Consider the following 22,371-nt stretch of genomic DNA (forward strand, 5'->3'; position numbering starts at 1 on the left):
CTTTTGCAAATTTTTTAAGTCAGTGCCTTTCAGATAAAAATAGATTAAAAGAGCGTGCTGAAAATTTAATTAATTTAAAGCTTCCATTTATGAGAAAACTGTTTCAGAGTAGAAGTAAAGAGATGTTCAATAAAATAAGGGATAGAAAATGTGAAGGGTATAGTTGGGCTGAATTTTTCGGCAAAACAGATTCATAAGTGCCTACTCAACATCGAAATAGTAGTTGGAAGAACAAAATGGTATGTGTAATTTGATTGGAAAAGATATTGATTTGATTGCAGTCATTATGAAAGAAACCTCATATGGTCTTTTTCAACTGAAGGTAAGTTAGCTGTATTGTTAAATTATATTTGTTTATAATTTAATTGTTAATTGACGGTAACTGCGGCATTCTAATATTCTACTTCTATTATCAACTTTGTATTTCTATCAACCACGCCTTTGTTATTCTTTTACACGTGCACCTTAGGCATAACTTGCTTCTTCTACTTTACTCTGCCATAACTATAATTTGCTTGGTGGACAAGGTGGACCTGCTGCTAGTGAATGACCTTTGTTATTAGTCTATCCATGATAAATAGATTACCAACTCTCACACTATACAATTAGAAAAATTTATTTGTTTAATGACTGTGCCATTCTAATTTGTGTATATATATAGCTTGAGAATTAAAATACATAGGCAAGACCAAATTTAACATACACAATCTCTTATAGCTGGTCGTGGTGATTTTTAATCAAACAAGCTCGCATGTTCGCTAATGTTTTTGGAGACAGTGCATTGGCAGTAGATCAGGCAAGATAGTTATACAAACAAAACATTTTATTTTGATCTTAGTATGAAACTACAAATCACAATGTAAGATGGAGAAAATCTCTTTCTCAACCTAGTCATATACACATTAAGTGCCACATACAATTAACTTTCTATTACATAACACTTGCTTAACCCTTTATATTGTTACTTCATCTAAATTTTACATATAGTTATTCCTTATGTGCTAACTTAGCTAATTGCCATCCATTCTATATACAAAATTTACATTCGTTTCCTTTCATGACCATAACTCTGTTTACTTAACTAACAATTTCCTGTAAGCACTTTCATTACATACATAAATGCCAACAGTAAGCTTTTAAAACATTATCAAAATTGATGCTTGCTTACAGATAGCTTTTACAGATATAGTCCACTTAACATGAACAATTCTTCAGCTAGGCTTGCTTAACCTTGCAACCTTTCCCTGCAATACGTCTGTCTGGATGATATGGAGATTCTTCACTCTTGCAGTTGATGGGAAATTTGGGTAGATTTCTCCTTTGGAAAGAGGAAATGAACTGCCGATGTCTTCTGCTATGCCTACGGATCGCTGTACACTCTGAGCACATTGTTGCAATCTGGTTGGAGTTCCATCAAAATACGGCCTCGCCTTCACAACAAGAACTCCATCCACTGAAAGGGACTGGCACCAGAAGACGCCAAAGCTCAGAAAGGAGAGCGACCAGTCAGAGTCTTCTAAATCCTCTATTCTCTATATTTTTGAGAGCCCTCTTAAATATCTTGTCTCATTCTATGTAACCACGTAATTGTTGCCAGGATCATCCACCGGCACAGTGACGTCACATTGGCAGGCTCCATGCGAGACACTATATTGTGGGTGCATATTTTTATGTTCGCAAGATCTTGCGAATGTTTGTTTATGCACACTCATTGTTATAATCTCCACTAATCCTCTTTCCTTCGTTTTACATACGAACTTAATAAAGCTTATTTTTGTGCACTTTTACAGTAAAATTTAACATTTGTTTTCTTACAACAAAATTTCTATTTTATATATGTGGAAACCTCTGTAAAATCAAACTCGAAAAAATGAAATAATTTAATTTTTCATGAAAGATTTTACAGTATAGCCAACACACCTGAAAAAGGAGATAGCAGAACTTTTAAAATGAACAAATATCTTAGTTTAAGTGGTTTTAAAATATAAATATATATATACACATCTGAAGAATTAAAAATTGCTAAGTCAAAAATTGATGTTTACTGCATTTCAGTTTTGTCTTATTATTGTAAAAGAGAAAGTTATTTATTGTTTGAGAAAGTGATATTTTAATGAAATCTTGAAATAAAGAACAACAAAAATGATTTTATGAAATTGCTGACTTACAGGTAAATCATATGAATTTTATGATTCTGTAACAAAAATGTAAGGTGGAAATGTGAAGAATGATTGCTATGGCAAAAGAAGTATTAAAGAGATCGTTTATTACAAAGTCAAATTAGTAAAAACATACGTGAAGATTTATATAAACATTTACAGTAACACCCTGCCTTACGATATGCTTTTCAACTGTGTCCAATGCCCGTTACCTGATGCTGCATTCACTCATGCAGTGGTTTAGTGATGTGATGCTACCATGAATTAGCCGATGTGCAGTATTCAGGAACTCACTTTATTTACAACATTGTTGCTCATTATATTGTTCTGTGATGTCAGAATGTTGGTGTTTTGCTGTAAATTATAATTTTACAGCAAAACTTAAACTGTTTATAGCTATTTTATTTTATTGTTGTTAATAATGGCAGATAAAATTCAAAATAAGGGTTCTGTTGCTCCACTGAAAAGATCCATAAACCTAATACATTACTTGCTGTAATTAAAATTATTAAATTTAGTAATGGTGTGTATATATATATATATATATATATATATATATCGAACACTAAGATAGGCTGCAGGCTAAACTTATTTTGCACTACTGTCGGTAACAGTTGTTAAGAACAAAGATAAAGCAAAATCAGGAATGTTTAATAGTATAGATTGATGACTGAAGTGGTTGGCATGTTCCTTTAACCAAGCTATTCAGAATTACTTTTTTTTTGTTTGCAAAATTATTCGGAATTTTTCATTTGCATATCTGATGTAAATAATGCTTCTTTATGTAATTTATGCACATATATGACTGCTTAAAAAAATTTATTAAACCATTACATGCATCTATAAGTGAGGAGAAAAAAAGAAGTAATTGGATTGTATTTGAATGAGTTGGGTATTGGGGCATTTAGAAAGGCTATTGTTTTCTGAGAAGGCACAGAATCAAGAAATCAAGTAAAAGATCGGAGTCTACTTGTGAAGCAGGATAGCACAACTAAACAGATTGTATGATAGGAGGAAGATGGATATGAGGTTGAAGATGTGGTTGCAGCAGCACAAGATGATGGAATGCATAAAGGTGAGGATGAGACAGGTAGGAATGAAAACCAGAGTCAGAATCAGGGAAAAGGGAGTCATCAGACCAAAAGAGAGAGGGGTGTGGTATAGCAGCTAGACTAGAGAATGTTTGTGCTGGTAGAATAACTTCAAGGACACAGGGATTGTTATGTTTGTACACAAATGTAAGGAGTATTATCATCATTATTATTATATAACACCTCCAGGGAGTCCAAAGACTCACTGAGGGAGGGCACCTACTCTACAACTCTCTGTCTCCACCAACCGCAACTACCTTCATCATCTACACCAATGCCATCTACTACTGACCACCACCACTAATAATTTCACAAATAATCGCAAACATCCATGCCCATGGCAAGATTCGAACCCGCAGCCTTTTGGCTGAAGAGCAGATACGCTAACCACTCGACCAACCAGGTATTCAAAACAAGAGCTGAGCTTGTTGCATAGATGGAGCCAGTATGCTCAAAGTTAATTGGAATAAGTGAAACTTGTTTGTGTGAGGAATGTGTGATGTCAGAAATAGTAGGATATATATTATTTTCCAGAAGTATAAAAATGCAGAAAGAGGAAGGATAGTACTGTTAGTGATTGCAGAGGAATTGTGTCCACAAAGCATGCAGTTGATACTGCATGCACAGATTTCAATCTTTGTGGTGTGAAGTTGAAATCAGGTTAGTATATCTGATAGGATGATGTTATAGGCCAGGGAATGCAGAGAATACTGGTTGTGAAATGTTGAGGCAAATTAGTTGGGCATGTAAAAAGAGGATAATCCTGATGGGAGACTTTAATTACAGGGAAGGGGAGAGAGATAGTGTATGGGAACAAGGTGAATTTGTGAGAGATAAATATCTTAAGTAGCACGTGACTGATGTAACTAAAGGCTTTAATGTTTTGGATTTGCCGATAGCGTCACAAGATGTAGTTAATGAGATATTAACACTGACCACTGGTGTTGGTGAGTGATCGTCAAGTACTTGTTTGGGAAGTGATGAAACAAGAAAAGGTTACTTCCATGAATGGATGTGGAAGCATAAAGCAGGTGATTATAGGAAGCTCTGTAGTCAATTACTATCAGTTTCCATTGGGTAGATGAGCTGAGTGGAAAAGATGTTGACAATGCATGGAAACTGACAAGGCAGTATCTGACAAAAGCAATGTATAACTGCATACTAAAGTTTAAGTGATTCATAGTGGGACTGAATTTGATGAACAGTGAAATCAAGCAAGCTGTGCTGGAAAAGAAAATGCTATGGAGGCAGTACAAGATGGTTAATGGTGATAGGATCCATGAAGAGTATAAAGTGCAGGCTTGAAAGGCGACAAGTATCGTAAAGAAAGAAAAGGTGTGTAGAGGCTGTCAAGAGAGTTTTTCTGCTATATGGCAAGCAGGAGAAAGAATAATTATGGCAGGTTGACTCTGGTGGATAGTCATGGCAGTAGAATAACAGTTTCAAACAATAGAGTGGACATCATGTGAGGAACCTTTATTTGGTCTCTTGACAAAAGGTGAGTTAACCGGTCTCATACGGAGGTAAGTAGTTTTTTCACCAGGAAACATGGGTGTTTCGTCTCCCAGAACAAGCAAACCGACCCTGTGAACACATGCATCTACAGACATTACCGGGAGGCATATGGCTAACCACCCTATCCTTGGAACTGGTACAGTTTGGAAGGGCTAAGGACAGCTCTGTAACAGACCAGTAGGCCTAATACATAAAAAGGAAGAAGAAGAAAAGTTGAATTATTGAACTACACTTTATCAGTGTATATCATACTGGTGTAAATGATGTGGTGCAATATATAGAAGGGAGGCAAGTATTAGGAGAATTGGAAGTGAAAGAATCAGAGGTGTATCATGTATTGGTTGGGTTAGATGTTAATAAGGCTGTGGGAATGGATGACATATCACTACATATTAAGGAATGTGCACCACAGTTGGCTATGCCCTTGACCTGGTTATTTAATGAAAGTCTTGCAGTGGGTAGGGTACCTAAGAAGGGAAAATAGTACCACTCCACAAACATGGTACTAGGACAAAAGTTTCCAACTATAGATCAGTCTGTATAACTGTGGTCAAGATATTGAGGTGAGATTGGTTAGGAATAGAATACAGGATGGGATTGATGGACATAACATTCTTTATGATGGTCAGCATGGATTTGTAAAGGGTAGGTCTCCTCTTTTAGCAATTTACTTGCATTTTATGATAGGTTAACGGGTGTGTTAGATAAAGGAGAATCATATATAGTGATATTCTTGGCCTTTGCAAAAGTGCTTGATAGATTACCACATAATAATTTGGTGTACAAACCGCAGAGGATGGGAATAGTTAGTATATTGGTTAGATGGAATGGAGATTAGCTCTCTGGACGATACCAGCAGGTTATGTATGATGGAGCAGTGTCTCAAAAAAGGAGGGTAACCAGTAGCATGCCCCTGCTTTTACCTTGTTTGTAAATGATATATTCTGTGGACTGACTGGGGATCTTCAGTTGTTTGCTGATGATGCAAAGTTGGGAAGAATTATAAGTATCACTGCTGATGTTAATTCCCTTCAGGAAGATTTGAATAGACTCTTTACTTGGACAAAGGATGGGGTTGTAGTTTTAATATCAGTAAGTGGAAGTTGTTGCATTTTGGAGTGCAGAAATATAAAGCTGTGTACTATATCAATGGTGCCATACTGTAGGAAGTAGATGAGATTAGATATTTGGGAGTGATGATTGACAGTAGTTGAAGTTTAGAGGGCATATTGCTAGTGTTGCAAAAGCTGCACATCATAGTGCTGCTGGAATAAGAAGTACTCTGACATGTAGGGATAAGCAAGTGGTTGTACCACTGTATAAAGGAATAGTTCACTTGGACTATTGTGCTCAAATCTGGTCTCCTAGTTTTCAGTGTGATGTGTGGAGACATTGGAGAGGGTCCAGAGGCAAGTGACTAAGACAATATCAGCTTTGGTCTGCTGGCTGTGGAAAAAGGTTAAAAAAATGTGGATTGCAGAGTTTGGTGGATAGGAGGAAAAGAGATGATATGATAGACATTTAAGTTAGTGAGAGGATTTTATCAGATTAATCCAGAGGAGATTATAAAAAGAGTAGAAGGTGAGAGGAGAAGAACCAGATGTGTGAGGAGTAGATTTTTTTACATGGAGAATTGTCAGTGAATGGAACGCATTACCAGAATGTGTTGTTAGTGCCAGGAGTGTTAAGGATTTTAAGATTCTGTATGATAAATATGTTGTCAGTTGAATGAACTTCCCATGATGAGTCTGCTGGCTCCATAAAGTATGCAGTGATGATAATAATAATAATTTTCTTACGATGGTGATGTGAAACTTAATGTGTCGGATGACTAGAGTATGGCTGTATTCAGAGCATATCCTTATGTAGTCGTAGGATGGACTTCTGCTGTAGAGCAGAAGACTAGAAAATAATTGAAGCATTTGAAATGTACTGTTGTACAGCATTACTTGGAGTAAATTGGTAAAAAAAAAAAAAAATAAATAAATAAAGTGTTACATAAAAGAGAATCAAGTATTGAAGAAGACATTCAAGATACACAAGAAGTAAAATGAAATTCCTGAGACATATGGAGACATGCCATATGGATTGTAAAAATATTAGAAAGGAAGGTACCAGGGTAAAAAAGAAGAGGATAGCCAAAATATGCATTACTAGAGGAGACACTTAGATCAACAAGCAGAGATTATATTCTACTAAAGAGGAAAGCTGGAAATAGGGAGAATTGGAAAAGGAACTCTTCATAGCAGCAGGGATTTTTCCTTAGAATTATAATAACAAAGATACTGACTGTATAGTTTTAGGTTCTTTGACATTCATTCATTTGTTGCTGGTCCTATAGGCTGTCACTTTTTTGGTTGTGTGTCCTATGAACTTCAGGGTTTTGAAAGGTATTTATGATGGCCTTTGGGAAGATTTTTCAAAGGATAGTACAAGATATGCAATCCCTAGAAGTACCAAAACTATACAGTCAGTATTTTTGTCATTTCCCATGAACTCAAAAATATTTTTTAAGTATGTAATTAAACTTTATTCTTCCAATTTGAACGTTTTCAATAATGCTGTTGATGGATGTTGTTGAAAGAACATACACTGAAGATAATATTGCAGCTGTTTCTTGTGACAGTGTGTATTATAGTATGGTAGTAAGTTAATTCATTTCTTACTTGATTATTTGTTTTAAAATCAACCAGAAGATATGATTGATGTTTGATAGTTTATTTCATGTCTATTAAGTTTCTCATTTTCCTTTTTACTGACTAGTCTTTAATTGATTAATTAAACAGAATTAAAACAGCACTAGGAATGAATTATACCTTCAATTTAATTCATTCCTAATTCCCTTTAATTCCATTAATCCTAAAAACAAGAATTCTTATACATCATTGTTTTCTCCATCATGTAATTTTCTTCTGAATTGAATTGTTTTTATTTTCTAGGCACAACGAACTATTAGATTGCATCAACAGTTAGATCATTTGGAGCTGGAATTACAAGAGCAGTTAAAATCAAACAAGGAATTACTTCTTGGTTTGAGAAGCTTAAAACAAAGTAAGAGTTTGAAATTTATGTAAGCATTGTACTTTTAATTGATTTCATCATGAGAATATTTAAACAAGAAAAAAGGTTTCTTTCAAAAAGGTAGGTCAAATTTATCTTCCAAGTTAAAAACACTTAAAAACTCAGCATTCAGATTTAGTTTATTTTAAGCTTTACATGTATTAACAAAATAACAGCAGCAAACATGCGATGCAGTGTTGCTTGGATAATATTGGATGAATGTATTGTTTTGCATTCTCTGCATTAGAATCCAGAATGAACACCAATTAGAGCAAAATTTGAATATAGGAATTACCAACATGCAACATTCACTTGAAAAAAAAAAAAAAAAAGAATTACAGAAAGAAATGTGGATATAATTTGTATAACTGAGATACAGTGAAGACTAAAACAGGTGAGTTCCTTCTAATGAAAATATAAGTTGATTTCTTCAAGCAATAATGGTCAGAGAAAGGAAGGAAGGTGTAGCTATTGTATTCAGCATTAATGACAAATTATTCTTCAATGGGAAACAACTATAAGTAGATCAATATATGCAGATTTCAGAATGAAAAATTGTAAAAGTCGATATATTTTTGTCCATAGTGAAGAAGCAGAGGAATTCTTTGAGTCATTAAAGAAGATAAATAATAAGAAAAGCAAAAATGATACTTGTTGGAAAGAAGTAGGAAAAATTTGGAGATAAATGAAAAGTTAATAATAACAGTAAGTACCTAATGGATTTCTGTTCAGAACATGGCCTAGTCATTGCTTAAGTCATATGCCAACATAAACATCTGTGCATACGTTCATATGGAAATAACCAAGAAATTATAAATCATATTGGCTGTTATATATCTAGGCTGGTTCAAGATGTAACATTCCTAGAGAGAATTTGAAATAGAAAGCGAGCAGGATAAACACAAATACCACGTTGAAGAGGAAAACGTGAATATTTTGAAAAGAAAGAAAGCCGAGTAACTTTCATGTGAAAATTTGGAAACAAGAATCAAATCATACAGAGAAGAAAAATTTGTGGCTCCATCTCTGGCTTCTTTAATTTATCAAAATCAAAATTTAGCTTTGAACTGTTTGATGTGAGCAGTGATCATATCTAATGGACAAATGAAAAAACAGTGTTGGAATAATGTTGACATTATAATTTAAAATACACAGTATTTTTATTATTAAAATTTTTTATTTTATATCTGATTCATACATGAAAGACCACAAGACCTATAGCACATTAGTGCCATGTATGGGCAAGAGGAATAGAAGAAAGAAGGAATCTGTTCCAATTTTGCTTGAACAGTTGATGGTTGTAACTGTGGGGCAAACTTTTCCAAAGGACAGAAGTAGATGGCATGAAGTAGGAGACAGTGAAGTTGGTTCAGTGAGCTTCAAAATGGACTGTAAAGGGATGTTGGTTAGCAGTGACTATTGTTTTAATGATTTTGGAGGAGTGTGGAGGAATAATAGTGGCCAATTCAGCAGAGTACTGTCCACGTATCTGTAGAAGAGGTACAAGGCAGAAACTGAACATCTGTGAGAAAGGGATCATTGCCCCGGTCTTCAATGCAGGAATTGGAAGAGAAAAGTGATACCAGTAAGTTGGTCTTGTGAGAGTGGTGGACACCTGGATGAGCAGTTGTCCAATGGCCTTAGCAAGGGACGATGAGGAGTGACTGATTTGGCCAGGAGATGAGTTTGCACCATTTGGCCCTTTTTCAAAGTCTGACTTGGACTTTGTGATTATTCTTTAACAGTGGTTGCAAGCTGCAGTGTAGGTAGAGTGGCCAGCTGGAGTTTTGGTCTTGAGTCATTTGTGGTAAGCAGAAGTTTTTACTTTTACAGCATTGACACACTTTTTTTGAGACTCAAGGCATGGATGGTGGCTGAGAATTTGGAGTGGAATGAGTAATGAAAGCCTTTATTCCTGTAAGAATGATTTCTGTTATTCAGTCGGAGCAGGTATTTGGATCAGAAGAACTGAAGCAGTAGTCAAAATGTGGGAAGGAGGAATAGATATCATGGAGGTCCTCCCAGTTGGCACACTTGTAGTGCCAAAGGACATGAGACTGTGAACTGGTCCAAGTTAGCAAGAGGAGAACTAGCATCCACAGTATACCTGGAACAGGGGTGGGGGAGAGCTTGTCAGGAAGAGGTCAAGTGTGTTGGCAAATTGGAGGGGTTGTCAGGTATTCTGGTACGAAGATTGGTGATCTGAGATAGGTCATTGCTGATGGCAAACACCTCAGGATCTCTGCCTGCTTGGTAGGTGAAACTGGAGAAGGAGAGAGTCCATGTGAGTTGTGGACATTGAAGTTCCCCGAGAAGGATGACCTCACTTTTGGGGTTATATCAGCTGCAGAAAGTCGCGCTTTAGAGAGAGAGAGAGAGAGAGAGAGTTGAAGAGGTCAGAGTGGTTGATGGAGTTTTTAGAATAATAGAGAGAGTAGTCAGAAGGGCAGTTTGGTTTGGTAGAGAAATTTTGAGGGAAAAAACGATCAGTTGGGGATTTAAGGATTTGCACCCTCTGGCATGGTATCTCGGTTCTGAGGAATGCAGAAGTGCCGCCCATGTGGCAGAAAGAGCTGTCTAATGTGTAGTTTGGGAAGTTGAGGTGGACAGTGGCTGTTGAGGCCACCAGTTGGGGTTCTAATAGGAATAGTACTTCTGGTTTAGATGACTGTTGTTGGTGGTATACATCGTTTATATTGCTGTTTAGGCCATGGATATTCAAGTGGATGTGAAAAATCTTTTTTTGTAAGAATTAATGTTGGTAGGTTGTTTAGTTGGATTTTTTTTTTTTTTAACAATTTCTTGTAGAATTTTTGAGATTTGCAGTAAACTCACATTTCGTTGGGTTGTGGTTCGTTGTATTTTGTGAGGAAGAGATAAAGAGGAAGTGTGGCATGCAGTGAGAGGTGACAGACTCGCAAACATACCACTCACACAGGCAGAACTCAGTCTCCTGTCCATGCATGGCTTCGACAGTCTCTCCCTGCAGCCACATTATTTGGTCTCCCTCCAGTCATGAACTGGCAAATTACATGGCTGCAGGATTGAACACTGGCTGATTGGGAAGCCTCAAGATTCGTTACTAATTGGTTCAGTCTCATGTACTATCCAGTGGTCAGCCTGTGGAACTGTTTTACTGCTGCACCCTTGAATAGGGGAGGGTTCTCGCCCCCTACAGTGAGATTGGTATGTTATTGAGGGTGTCACACATATTGCATATGGGAAGAGGCAGGGGGAACAAACTAGAACCCTTGCTCTAGCAACCAGGCATGGCTGCAATCACTTCAGATCTCTAATAAGCAAGGTGGTGGTATTTCACGAGGTGATGAAAGACAGTGCTGGCTCTAGAGGTTCTGACACCCTGATGCAATTTTAAGTTGAGCCCCACCCCCCACTTACTTTTTTTTAATATACAGGTAACTCTCGTATAACGCAGATGTTAAGTTCCATAGAAATGCCTCCATTATATAAATTGCGTTATCCGAGACTTAGATCACATAGAAAAAGTAGGGTTATGTTCTGACATCTTTTTTTTTTTTAATTATATAAACAATGACATATCCAACCAAAAAAGTATTTTCATTTAATTTAGGTAATTCATGTAAGTTAAGAAAACTTATAAACTATGAAAGAAATACATAGTATAAAATTATAAAAATTACAAATTGTACGTAAACTTCATTGCACATAATGCATAAATGTTTTAAGCAAAATAAAATAAAGTGCATATTTGAATAGTCATCACTGTCTTCAAAACTAACATTTCATAGATGTTCTTTATTTACGAGTGGCCAGATGTCGTCATCACTTGAGATCTCTTGGATATAATTTGCATTATTCTCATGGCATACTTCGGCTGGTTTAGTTATCAAGAAGTCAGTAATATGACCTTGCTTACCACTATGCTGCCATTTTTATTATTAAGTTCATAATATGGAGCTAAACAAATATCCAATTGTCTTGTGAATTTTCCGGTGTGCTCCATTGAGGAATCATTATCCATAAAATTACTTCCTAACTTTCTTTCCAAATCCAATCCTTCTGCTAATTTATTTCAACTGAATTCTTTAACGGATTCATCACAATCAGAATCTTTGGCAGAACTTTCTCTGCCATTTGGTTCGATATCATCTATTAATTGTACCATTCCTCTTTTAAATCTATTTCCTAATCAATTAATTCACTAATTTCATTTTCAACCATATTGCAAAAGCCCTCAGTGGCCATTACTATAAAAATAAATTTTTTACATTAAAAAAAGCATTACATATTGTATTTAATTCCAGAAAATGAAGTGCTCAGCTTGAGATTAACACACGTGATTTTTAATTCTCTTTCCTGGCAGGATATAAGACAATTTTTAACAATAAACGCAATATACAGTAAACATTTTACGCTACACAAAAAAAAAAAAAAAAAAAAAAAATGTACACGTGTGCTAAAGTTTATTTTCCCTGATATAAATTCGCTACATAACTACATGCACAATATGGGCAGAGGCAAATTTTGCGAAGATAAAATTTGATTTTTAAATTGCACGGTGAAAAATATATGAAAAGATAAAGGGTTATTACAATTTGTAGGCCACGTTATATCGAAACCACGTTGTATAAGTAGCGTGTTATATGAGGGTTACCTGTACTTAAAATTTAAAGGTTAAAAAATCAAAACATATATTTTTATGTAAAATTGCATACTTTGAAAAATACATATATCAACTGTTGTGTCCCAATTTATGATTATTATTCTATCTAGTGAAATTCTGCTTATCTATGTTCAGCTATTATCTATGCACGAGATATCACCCCAAAATACAAATATTTAAGCTATTTATCCCCTTAGTGTCCCTAATATTTATATTATACTGCACCTTTTGGGATATTTAGTTTGAGATATTAAATACAAAAACAAAGAGCAATTACTAAAATATGTCTGAATGTGAAACAATATTGCAGTTGTGACACTTTATCTCGTTTTTTAACACATTAATTTCCCGCGTGATTAGGTTCGTACGTTTTTCAAGGGATGCATTGGGCAGCAATTTCAGACAACTGTTTTATCAATGAACAAAGGTTTATTAAACTCATTAGTATGGTACAATTCAATTTCTAATATAATTCAATTCAATACTAAGAAAATATTTACAAAATAACATTAGCTTATCACAAGTAATTTGGCTATGATCCTATATGGGTATTGCAATCATGCCGCCATGACAAATTCAACACATCCAATCATATGTATAATTCCAGATCTAATTAACACCTTAATTAACCCTATGTTAGTCCGAATATACGCTATATGTTGTAGCACATGGACATGTGTGATCAATTCACTCTATTTAACTATCCAAAACTATGTAGATTAACTTATCCTTTCACTGTACTAACAAATAACTTTGACATTTAAACTTTCCTATACGTTACAATACACATGCATAAATCTCAGGACACATAATTACTTATATAATATTAATATTAACAAGCATACTCTCATTATAATCAGCCATGTACTAAAGTCCTAGTATAATTTTCCTTAGTCTCTTCAACAGTTCATTGATAGAATAATGATTACAATTACAGACGATTTTCAGTTAACACGAGATTTTTTTACAGTACCTTTTTCTCTTGAGTTTTCTATATTGGCCTCTACCTTTTTCCTATTGAACTATCCTGGTATGATCTCTCCTATAATTGGTCACTCCTAAGTTCTTTTGGCATTAAACTGTGCTTATGCGATCTTTACTTTTTGTACTTGAATTAAGAACACACTTTAGAATCATCTATACCATGGCTGTGAAACTCATCACATGGACACCGACTTCTTTACAGATTTCCCTTTCTCGTAGTTGTCACTGGATGATGAAACACTTAGACAATACCTTCTTTCCTTTGGCTAAATGGCATTCCTCGTTTCTTACCATAGGAAATACGGAATCGAAATCCCGCTCACTTTTGTTTCTTTGTTGTGGCGACGGAGATGACTCCAGTCCCGCCACTCAGGAAAACCATGATGTGAAAACCTATACGAAGGAGCTCGTGAAGAAACTATCTGGGAAAAAGCCCCTGTGTGTGTGTGGGGGGGGGGTTCTAACCCTTTTATACCTTGACCCCCTAACGCGGCACCTTCTTTAATTTCTTCTCTCCGCCCCTTACTTGATTCGACTTCACCAACCAATTAGGGTGGCGTTTTTCTGCCAAACATCCTTTGGTCAGCAAGCCCATGACGATGTCTAAAATCTGAGAATTGACCCTCAGCGATAGTCTATTGTTGTTTTTTTTTTTTTTTTTTTTTTTTTTTTTGCTAGTCTCTAAATTAATTCCCCTTCCAAATTTTTAAGAATTTACTTAATATTTTAATCTCTAGCCTCTCACATACAATTTCTTATGACTAATCCTTTGTCTTACTTAGCTGAATTTTTTTTTTATATCACAACACTAATATATTCCTTCTTTTATTAGTTAGTTCAACAAACACCTTTTTTTATATATATATATTTTACTTGGATGCAAGAATATTTTCTTTCTTTAAATAATTTGTGTATTAGCTTTTATACAGGGGTTTTATTTTATTTTCTCTTCATGTTACACCATGATAACTGGGAATTCTACATTCTTAAGGTATCAGGGTGTAACACAACTTCCCAACTGGCCAGGACATCTATATACGTCCAGCAGAATTTAGATTTGATACTATCTGTTGAAATAACATGGATAAGAAGTGAAATTTGGCCGTCATGACCAATAGAAGGTGTGATAATCCTTCACACTGAAGAGAACCAGATTATCTCATGACCATTAGCTGCATCTCAGCTGCCTATAACAAGAAACACAGTTTTTTGTTCTATGCTGGGTAACTGACTTTTAGTTATATTGGATAGACTAAAAATATAGAAATTATTTTTATTTTTGTTTTGTCCTTTTATTGAACAATTTTTAATGTCAGGACAAAATAAGAGATCCTTGCATGCTTCCTTCACTCAAATATTGCATTACCTTGGAGAACGAATCATTTTTAATTTTTGTGCTAATTTTATCTAATCCATTAGTGGACATTGCATTTTATTTGTTCTCAAAGAACTTAATTCAAGATGATTATTTGAAATATTTTTGGGGGAAAAAAAAAAAAAAAAAAAAGCAGGCTATCGACGTTCCAAATTATGTTATTTTTATTTTTGTTCAAAATCCAAATTTCATAGAATATTTCACAGATTGCCTGAATAACGTACTTTGACGACTTGTTCATTATAGATAATAATATGAAAATTTTTAATCATATCAAATGGGAAGTGTACATACTGTGAAAAGTGTAGATTGCATTGGTGTAGATGATGAAGGTAGTTGCAACTTGTGGAGTGGTGGAGATGAAGAGTTGTAGAGTAGGTGCCCTCCCCCTTCCCTCGACGAGTCCTAGGACTCTATGGAGGTGTTACATAATAAAATAACAATATCAGTGATGCCCTAAAAGGCACTCCTAAACAAAAATAGGCTAAATAGCCCTAAAAATAATATTTACTTAGATGACTAACATGGGAATTTTTCCAGAAATAATACCTACAATTTGTTTCATTTTTCAACTGCGAGTTCATTTGAAATATCATGTTAGAGGCTTAATGGATTGTATACAGCACTCAGAAAGGATTAAATACAGAATTTAATTCTTCCTATATTTCGTCTCAGTCAATGAGACATCTTCAGGGGATTACAAAAAAACTAACGTAACATAAAAACAAATAACAAACAATACTAAGCCCAACCATGTGGGAGACACTAAAATCCTATCTAGGTGGAACGCCCTCTAAGGGTGGTTGTAGGTGGCCTGGAATGTAAAGTGGGACCTCTGGTGATAATCTTGGGAAGCTTAATGCAACTATATTTGTCAAGATTTGGTTGATTCCTGAGAGCTGCTGCTAATTCTAAGAATAGTCTTTCTCTTTTGAATTTGCTGTGGTGGAGCATGATGGTTTTTTTCCATGAGATCCTGTGGGTTGTATCCAAGACATGGTCAGCCAGGCCTGATTGACCATAGTTGTGCTTGCAGATGTATGACTTATGTTCCTCCAGGCGGATAGTAGCTGATCTGCCTGTCTGTCCAAAGTACGCCAGTTTACAGGAACAGGGTACTTTATAGACACCAGGCACTGAGAGAGGAGGGAGCTGATCTTTTGTAGAGCGGATGAGGGTAGCAAGTTTGTGGTGGGGCTTAAATGCTGTGTGTAGGTTGTATTTTTTTAAAATCTTGGCTATTTTTTCAGATGTGCCACAGATGTAGGGTATGGTGACGGCATTTCTAAACTCTTTTTGAAGAGAAGACCAGGGAATGGGGGAGGAACTGATTATTTTTCTAATGCTGTGATCACTGTAACCATTGGAGAGGAAAGTGTGCTGTGTATGTGGTTAAGCTCAGTAATGAGGGCGGTTCCACTGGAACAAAGATTGTAGGCTGTTGGTAAGAGTTTTAATAATGCCATATTGTTGAGCAGGGTGGTGGTGGGAGCGTATGTGGATGTATGTGGTTAAGCTCAGTAATGAGGCTGTTGGTAAGAGTTTTAATAATGCCATATTTGTTGAGCAGGGTGGTGGTGGGAGCGTTTGTGGATGTATCTGCCTGTGTGCGTGGTTTTTCTATATACCGTGAAGGAAAGTGTACCATTGAGGCGTGTAACTAAGGTGGCTAGGACGGGTAAGCAATTGTTCTTTTCCTTTTCCATCGTGAACTGGATTCTTGGATGTAGGCTGTTGAGGTGAATGAGGAAGGCTTTTAATGTGTCTGGGCCATGAGGCCAAATAGAGAACACATCATCTACATATCTTAGCCATATGGAAGGTTTGAGAGGGGCTGAGTCTATGGCTCGTTTTTCAAAATCTTCCATATAAAAATTAGCAGGGGGGAGAGGGGGGGGGAACCCATGGCGGTTCCTTCTATCTGCTTATAGATTTTGTTCTTTCAAGAAAAATAACCAGAATAGATGGCAAAGGAAAAGAGATCTAAGATGTCAGAAGGAAAAACGTTTTTTAAGGGTGTTAAGGTATCAATTAAGGGAATATTGGTAAACAATGAGATGTCAAAGCTTACCAATATGTCTGTGTTATTTAAGGTTAAATTTTCTATGAGGGTTTTGAAATGGGTAGAGTTTATTATATAGGATGTGGAAAGTCCAGTGATGGGAGTCAGAGAGTTGGCCAGCTGTTTTTGACAGTTTGTAGCAAGGTGAGTTAGTGGTATCTACTATAGGTCTTAGTGGGGAATTGGATTTGTGGATTTTTGGTAAACCATATATTGGGGGGAGGGGGGACAGAAAGGTTTGAGTTTTTTCGTGATTTCCAGGGACCAGGAAGACACTTTCTTAAGTAAATTTTTTAGTTTTTTAACTTGTGTTTTTGTGGGGTCATGTTCTAGCAGGGTGTAAGTAGAGTGATCTCGGAGGATAAACTCCATTTTTCAATTGTATTCCGTGGCATTAAGAACGACTGTTGCTTTACCCTTATCCTTACCCTTATCTTTACCCTTACCCTGCTGATAACAATACTTTTTTTCTTTTCGTAATTTCATGAGAGCAGTGCATTTGGAGGACGATAAATTACTTTTAGAAGGCGAAGACTAGGCGAGGATGTTAGCGACGTCAAGTCTGATGTTGTTTGCTATCTCTGGCACTAAGTGACAGATCCCGCGTTCGACGTTGAACATCACATTAAGCACCGGCACTTCTTTTGGATCGACCGCAAAATTGTGGCCGAGGCTTAGGGCACTGATGGCATCGTCGCTGAGCCTTTTGGACGATAAGTTCACTGCTGTCTGGAGCGGTTGAATTTCCGGTTGCGGCTTGGCTTTACAAAGGTTGTTAAATTTCTTGATATGTTTATTTTTTATTTTTTGAAATTCTTTCTGTGCGGAAGCTTCCGAGATGCCAGAGAGAATAGACCGATGTTCAGGGTTAAGTACAGCGGAGAGCTCCAATTGTAAGGAGCCAATGCCTGCGTTCGTCGTGGAGAGGGTGGCATGAGTAGCGGTGATTTGTTCCCTCAGTAGTGCCAAGCTGCCGTGGTTATAAATGTGGAGGGCTTTTTTGGAGTGGAAGTTGATCTTTAGCTTAACACAGTTGGTATTACTCTTGTATCCTGACATCTTTTTAAAAAGGCCAGCCTATTTAGTTGCCTAGATAGTCGTAGTTTTGACTGCAAGCTGTATCTTCTCCATGAATGATTAGTGTTAGCTCTGGTGATAATTGTTTTTGAAATTCTATTTTTAATCCTTTCTGAGTGCTGTATACAATCCATTAAGCCTCCAACATGATGTTCTCACGGCACTTAAGCCTCTACACGCAGATTCATTTGAAATACTGCTGAATGTAATGCAAATTAACATGTCTTGTTCATTAAAGCAGGAAGAGATGTTCCCAAATAGCAGCAGCATGTCTAATCTGTAAGCATAACAACGTGACATGCACATTTCCATACACTGTAGTAGTACAAGGTAAAATAAAAGGTAAAGGTCAGACTTTATTTATTGTAATAAATTTTGCTTGATAGCATTTTTTTTTTTTTTTTTTTTTTTTTCCAGAATATTTTAAAACAGTTGTTTAACACAAGCACAGAAATTAGCAAGAAAATAGTCACTTGCACTTTCTTTTCAAATAACTTACAAAGAAAGTACATTATAAATAATAATAATAAGAAGAAAATACTTAGTATTTTCTTCGTATTATTATTCTTATCATCATCATTATCTGGCATTTTCTTTTAGTACAAAGAAGAAATCACTGCATATTTGGAAAAGACATTTAGCTCTTGTTTAGATAGGTGACAAATTAACTAAAATTTTACTACAATTTTATGCTAAAAATGTATAAGTATGCTCCCCAAGTGATTTACATTTGTAACAATTGTCTTGTTACAAATGTAAATGTCTTGTGAACAGTTTTGAAAATAAATTATTTCAAGCATCATCCTGCTGATGTTTTAAATTATTTCAAACATCAGCAGAATGAATAGGTGCCCCCTCCCAAAAAAAAAAGCTGACCATTTATGCAACACATATGCACCTATTTCTTTCTTTCTTAAATAACTGCATCAAATAATTTATAAGTTTTCGATAATAAAAGTGAAATTATGATTATTATAAATTAAGAAATCATTTTGACATAAATATTGTATCAGATTGTAAAAGAAGTCTTGGTATTTCTATTTAGGATATAATTGAAAACAAAACAAGACATTGCTGATGTATTATGCACTGCTGTATTGAGGCTCTTTAGTGTGACTTCTAAAGAATTTCTCAGTAGCACTGAGAGTAATGTAAGCTTTTAGCCTTTACTTCCAACTGAGAAGATTATTGTCTAGTATTTCTAAGACAATAGTTATTTCCATAATAAATTTAGTTTAATCCTTTATCCAAGTATAAGCAAACAAAGTTTGCACCTGAAAATATCTTCAGGACTGAGGTAAGGTGGTGCAACACCAGGAAACTCCGAGCAAAGGTGGACCAAGCTCTTATCACTCTTTGTCTCAGCATCTCCCATAATGCAAAGCACATCTCCTTGCGGACATGTATACTGCTATATATTAAGGGAAGGGCCACTACCCAGACCGGTTTCAACCTTTATTGAGGTCTCATAAGTGGGAGGCAGACCCAAACGTGGAGATACTGTTGTGTCCCCCTTTCTTAAATTCTATTAATATATGTACTATATGCTGGGTCCTTCCTAAGGAGTCACGTGGCACCTGTAAACACAAAGGAATTGACTCAGGGTTGAGCCAAAACGAGCGTGGAAAAGTCTTTGAAATTTCACTTCTCTTAAAGCATCAGGAATATTTATATTTTTTGCTGCGCCACCTAAACTATTAGATTAAGTTAAACGTCTTAATCAAGAAGTGATCTCAAAGGTGTACTATAATGACTACTGATTTGCAGTTGTGACCTATAACATAATCTACTTTCTCCCGCTTAGATTCGTATCTTTTTGCAAGTGGTGCATCGGATTCTAATACTCAGACTCTCGGATTAAATATATCAAAGGTTTATTTGACACATTAATACAATTTACAATACAAAGAAACTCGATCCATAACTTCAGTGTTAATCAGAGAAAATTATAGGTATCCTTATTAAGTAAGGACATCAAGAAGCAACATCAATATGTTATTTCACAAACTGACAAAACTTGACTGCAATATTCACATTAATCTTCATATCACATTACTCAGACTAAACCTTCTTAATACTTTAAAAAACATTCACATTAGTTTAACCATATAGGAGTTACTTCACTGTGCGTTCTAATATTAAGGTGCTACAGTCCTGACTTAACTATATATGAAATTTCTCAATCCTCAATTTCCCTTAATCTCATTTATAACATCTTAATTTTCTTATACACATTATATATACAAAGAATTTTCAATGTCACCGTACACACTGGTTCTTCATACTTGTTCCTTCAACTTCTGACTACCGTTCTCTGATCGATCTCCCTTCCGATTCATTTAGTCGGTGCTATGGCATGGATTTCTCCAGTCAAAGGTAAGTCCACACGATCCCAGCATAACTAGCCCACTCCAGATATAATGATGGCGTAAGGTGATTCTGCTTCCGTGAGGCCTGTTCCTAGATGCTGAGCCATTTCCATGGATTGCCCGTCAGAACAGAGATGTGTTCTTTCATTGTACGATTAGGAGTGCATGATCCTTCCAGCTCGTAAGTGGCATATCCTATTACTGCCCTCGGGATTCCTAACAGAACTCTTCGCTGATACTTCATCTGAACTCTCCTGGACAGAGATGCTCTTTCGTGCAACCGTCTACCCACCTGAATACATGAGACTACCAGACAAGAGAGAAGCGAAAAAAAAAAAGCATATGGGTTGGGGTTCCTAACTCTTTTATATCATCTCCCCTATCGGCAACCACCGTAACTCGCGTAGCTCACCCAACGTGTATAATTTCTCCCATGTGGGTCTCGTTTCGTATCGTTTGTTTTTTCTGATCAGTCGCTTCTGCACGTGCCATGTTCAAATGCTCTTAGCATTGTGGCAGAAAACACTCTTGGTATTTCAGAACCTCTCAATTAAGGCAATGATGATACTATTGCTTGAGGCACACTTATAGAAATGACAGACTGCTCACAAACATGTTGTAGGTTTGGACCATTTGCTCTAACAACTCCATATGAGTGAAAATAATGCTCAACAGCAAGCATCTTTTCTTCCAACATCACCATTGTTACAGCCAAATGTAATGGTGTAGACTACACGTGCTCTTCTATTAATGTGCATGCAGTTGAATGGCATATCTCATACTGCATGCACTGAAGAGGATGTTAAAGTTCAGTACTGGTTTTTTTGCTCCATATGTTTTAACATCAGATTTGTCAGTAATGATCATGCCATTTGGTTAGAAATACTTCAGTTTAAATTTCTATATAGGATATGAAGAAGCATTATCACCCAAAGGTTGAATTAGTATCAAATGGAGGGTGCAGGTTTTTCCTCCAAGAACTTTTTTTGTTTTGGGAGGAAAAAGACTGACTGTCTGAAAGATTACACACAAAATTGTGACACAGCAAATGGAATTAATCACCCCTCTCATATACAATTCATTAGGCTTTAATGAAGTCAGGCCATGACAGTCTAAGACCTTAACACATTAAGGGGAAGATAAGATTATATGCTTGATTTGTTTCTTAATTGTTTATATTGTGGAGCCTCTGTAGCTCAGTTGGTATAGGCCAGTCCCTCAGTTGGAAAGAGCTATGTTTGAATACCATCTGCGATGTGAGGAATCTTTATCAGGTCTTTTCAATCTAATGGTGAGTTAGCCAGTCTTATATGGAGCAGTGGAGGATTTTTTCTCCCAGAAACTAGTTTTTCATCCCTCATAACAGTTATGCAAGCCGGAACCCATGAAGAGACAGATTTACAGGCATAAATACTTTCCCTTAGGGCAGTGTTTCCCAACATTTTTTGGATCATGCCCCCACCTCAACATCTCAAAGATTTTGATGCCCCACCTCAACTATCAGAGTTGAGGTGATCAATATATGAGGTGACGAATGCAACATATTTTCTAATTGCTCCCCAAAATATTCAAATTGCCCGTCTGTGGGGTGTATGCCCCATGTTAAGAAACACTGCCTTAGGGGATTCAAAAAGAAGTAGTGTTCTGGCTGCATTAATTCACTGTGATCATCAGGAGACTGTGCCCATACTATGGGATGGATGGATGTTGAAGTTTATACAGTCATTGCATTGACTTGTTATGCATACTTAGATGTGATTATCACTTATGATTTGTTTAATGGATGAAAACAAACATCTTAGTGTACTGATTAGTCAAATTTTATATAATTCTGCCAGTATTTTGCTTTGATTAATAAGAATAAGTTAGATAAGAATAAATATATGCAAGATTTATATATATATATATATATAAATAGTTGCCAATTTCATGGCGGTGGCCTACAGGACATCCACAAGGTGACGGATGAGGCCTTGGATTGGCTTTCCAGACTGGACAGTGACCTGTAGTTGTTCTGTATTCCTTTTGCCATAA

At 36.0% G+C, this 22,371-nt stretch overlaps 1 protein-coding gene across 1 annotated transcript in view; it reads left to right on the forward strand.

Annotated features, from left to right (window-relative positions):
* Mgat1 (alpha-1,3-mannosyl-glycoprotein 2-beta-N-acetylglucosaminyltransferase) overlaps positions 1 to 22,371 on the forward strand; it is a 328,989-nt gene that overhangs the window by 75,064 nt on the left and 231,554 nt on the right. Inside the window, exon 3 of the mRNA XM_090400969.1 lies at positions 7,705 to 7,816. Within this exon, the coding sequence (XP_090257095.1) occupies positions 7,705 to 7,816 (112 nt within the window). The remainder of the gene's footprint in view (positions 1 to 7,704; positions 7,817 to 22,371) is intronic.

Source organism: Typopeltis vanoorti, chromosome 11 (genome assembly GCF_054136105.1).
Source record: "Typopeltis vanoorti isolate ZY-2024b chromosome 11, IOZ_Tvanoo_1.0, whole genome shotgun sequence".
Lineage (NCBI taxonomy): Eukaryota > Metazoa > Arthropoda > Arachnida > Uropygi > Thelyphonidae > Typopeltis > Typopeltis vanoorti.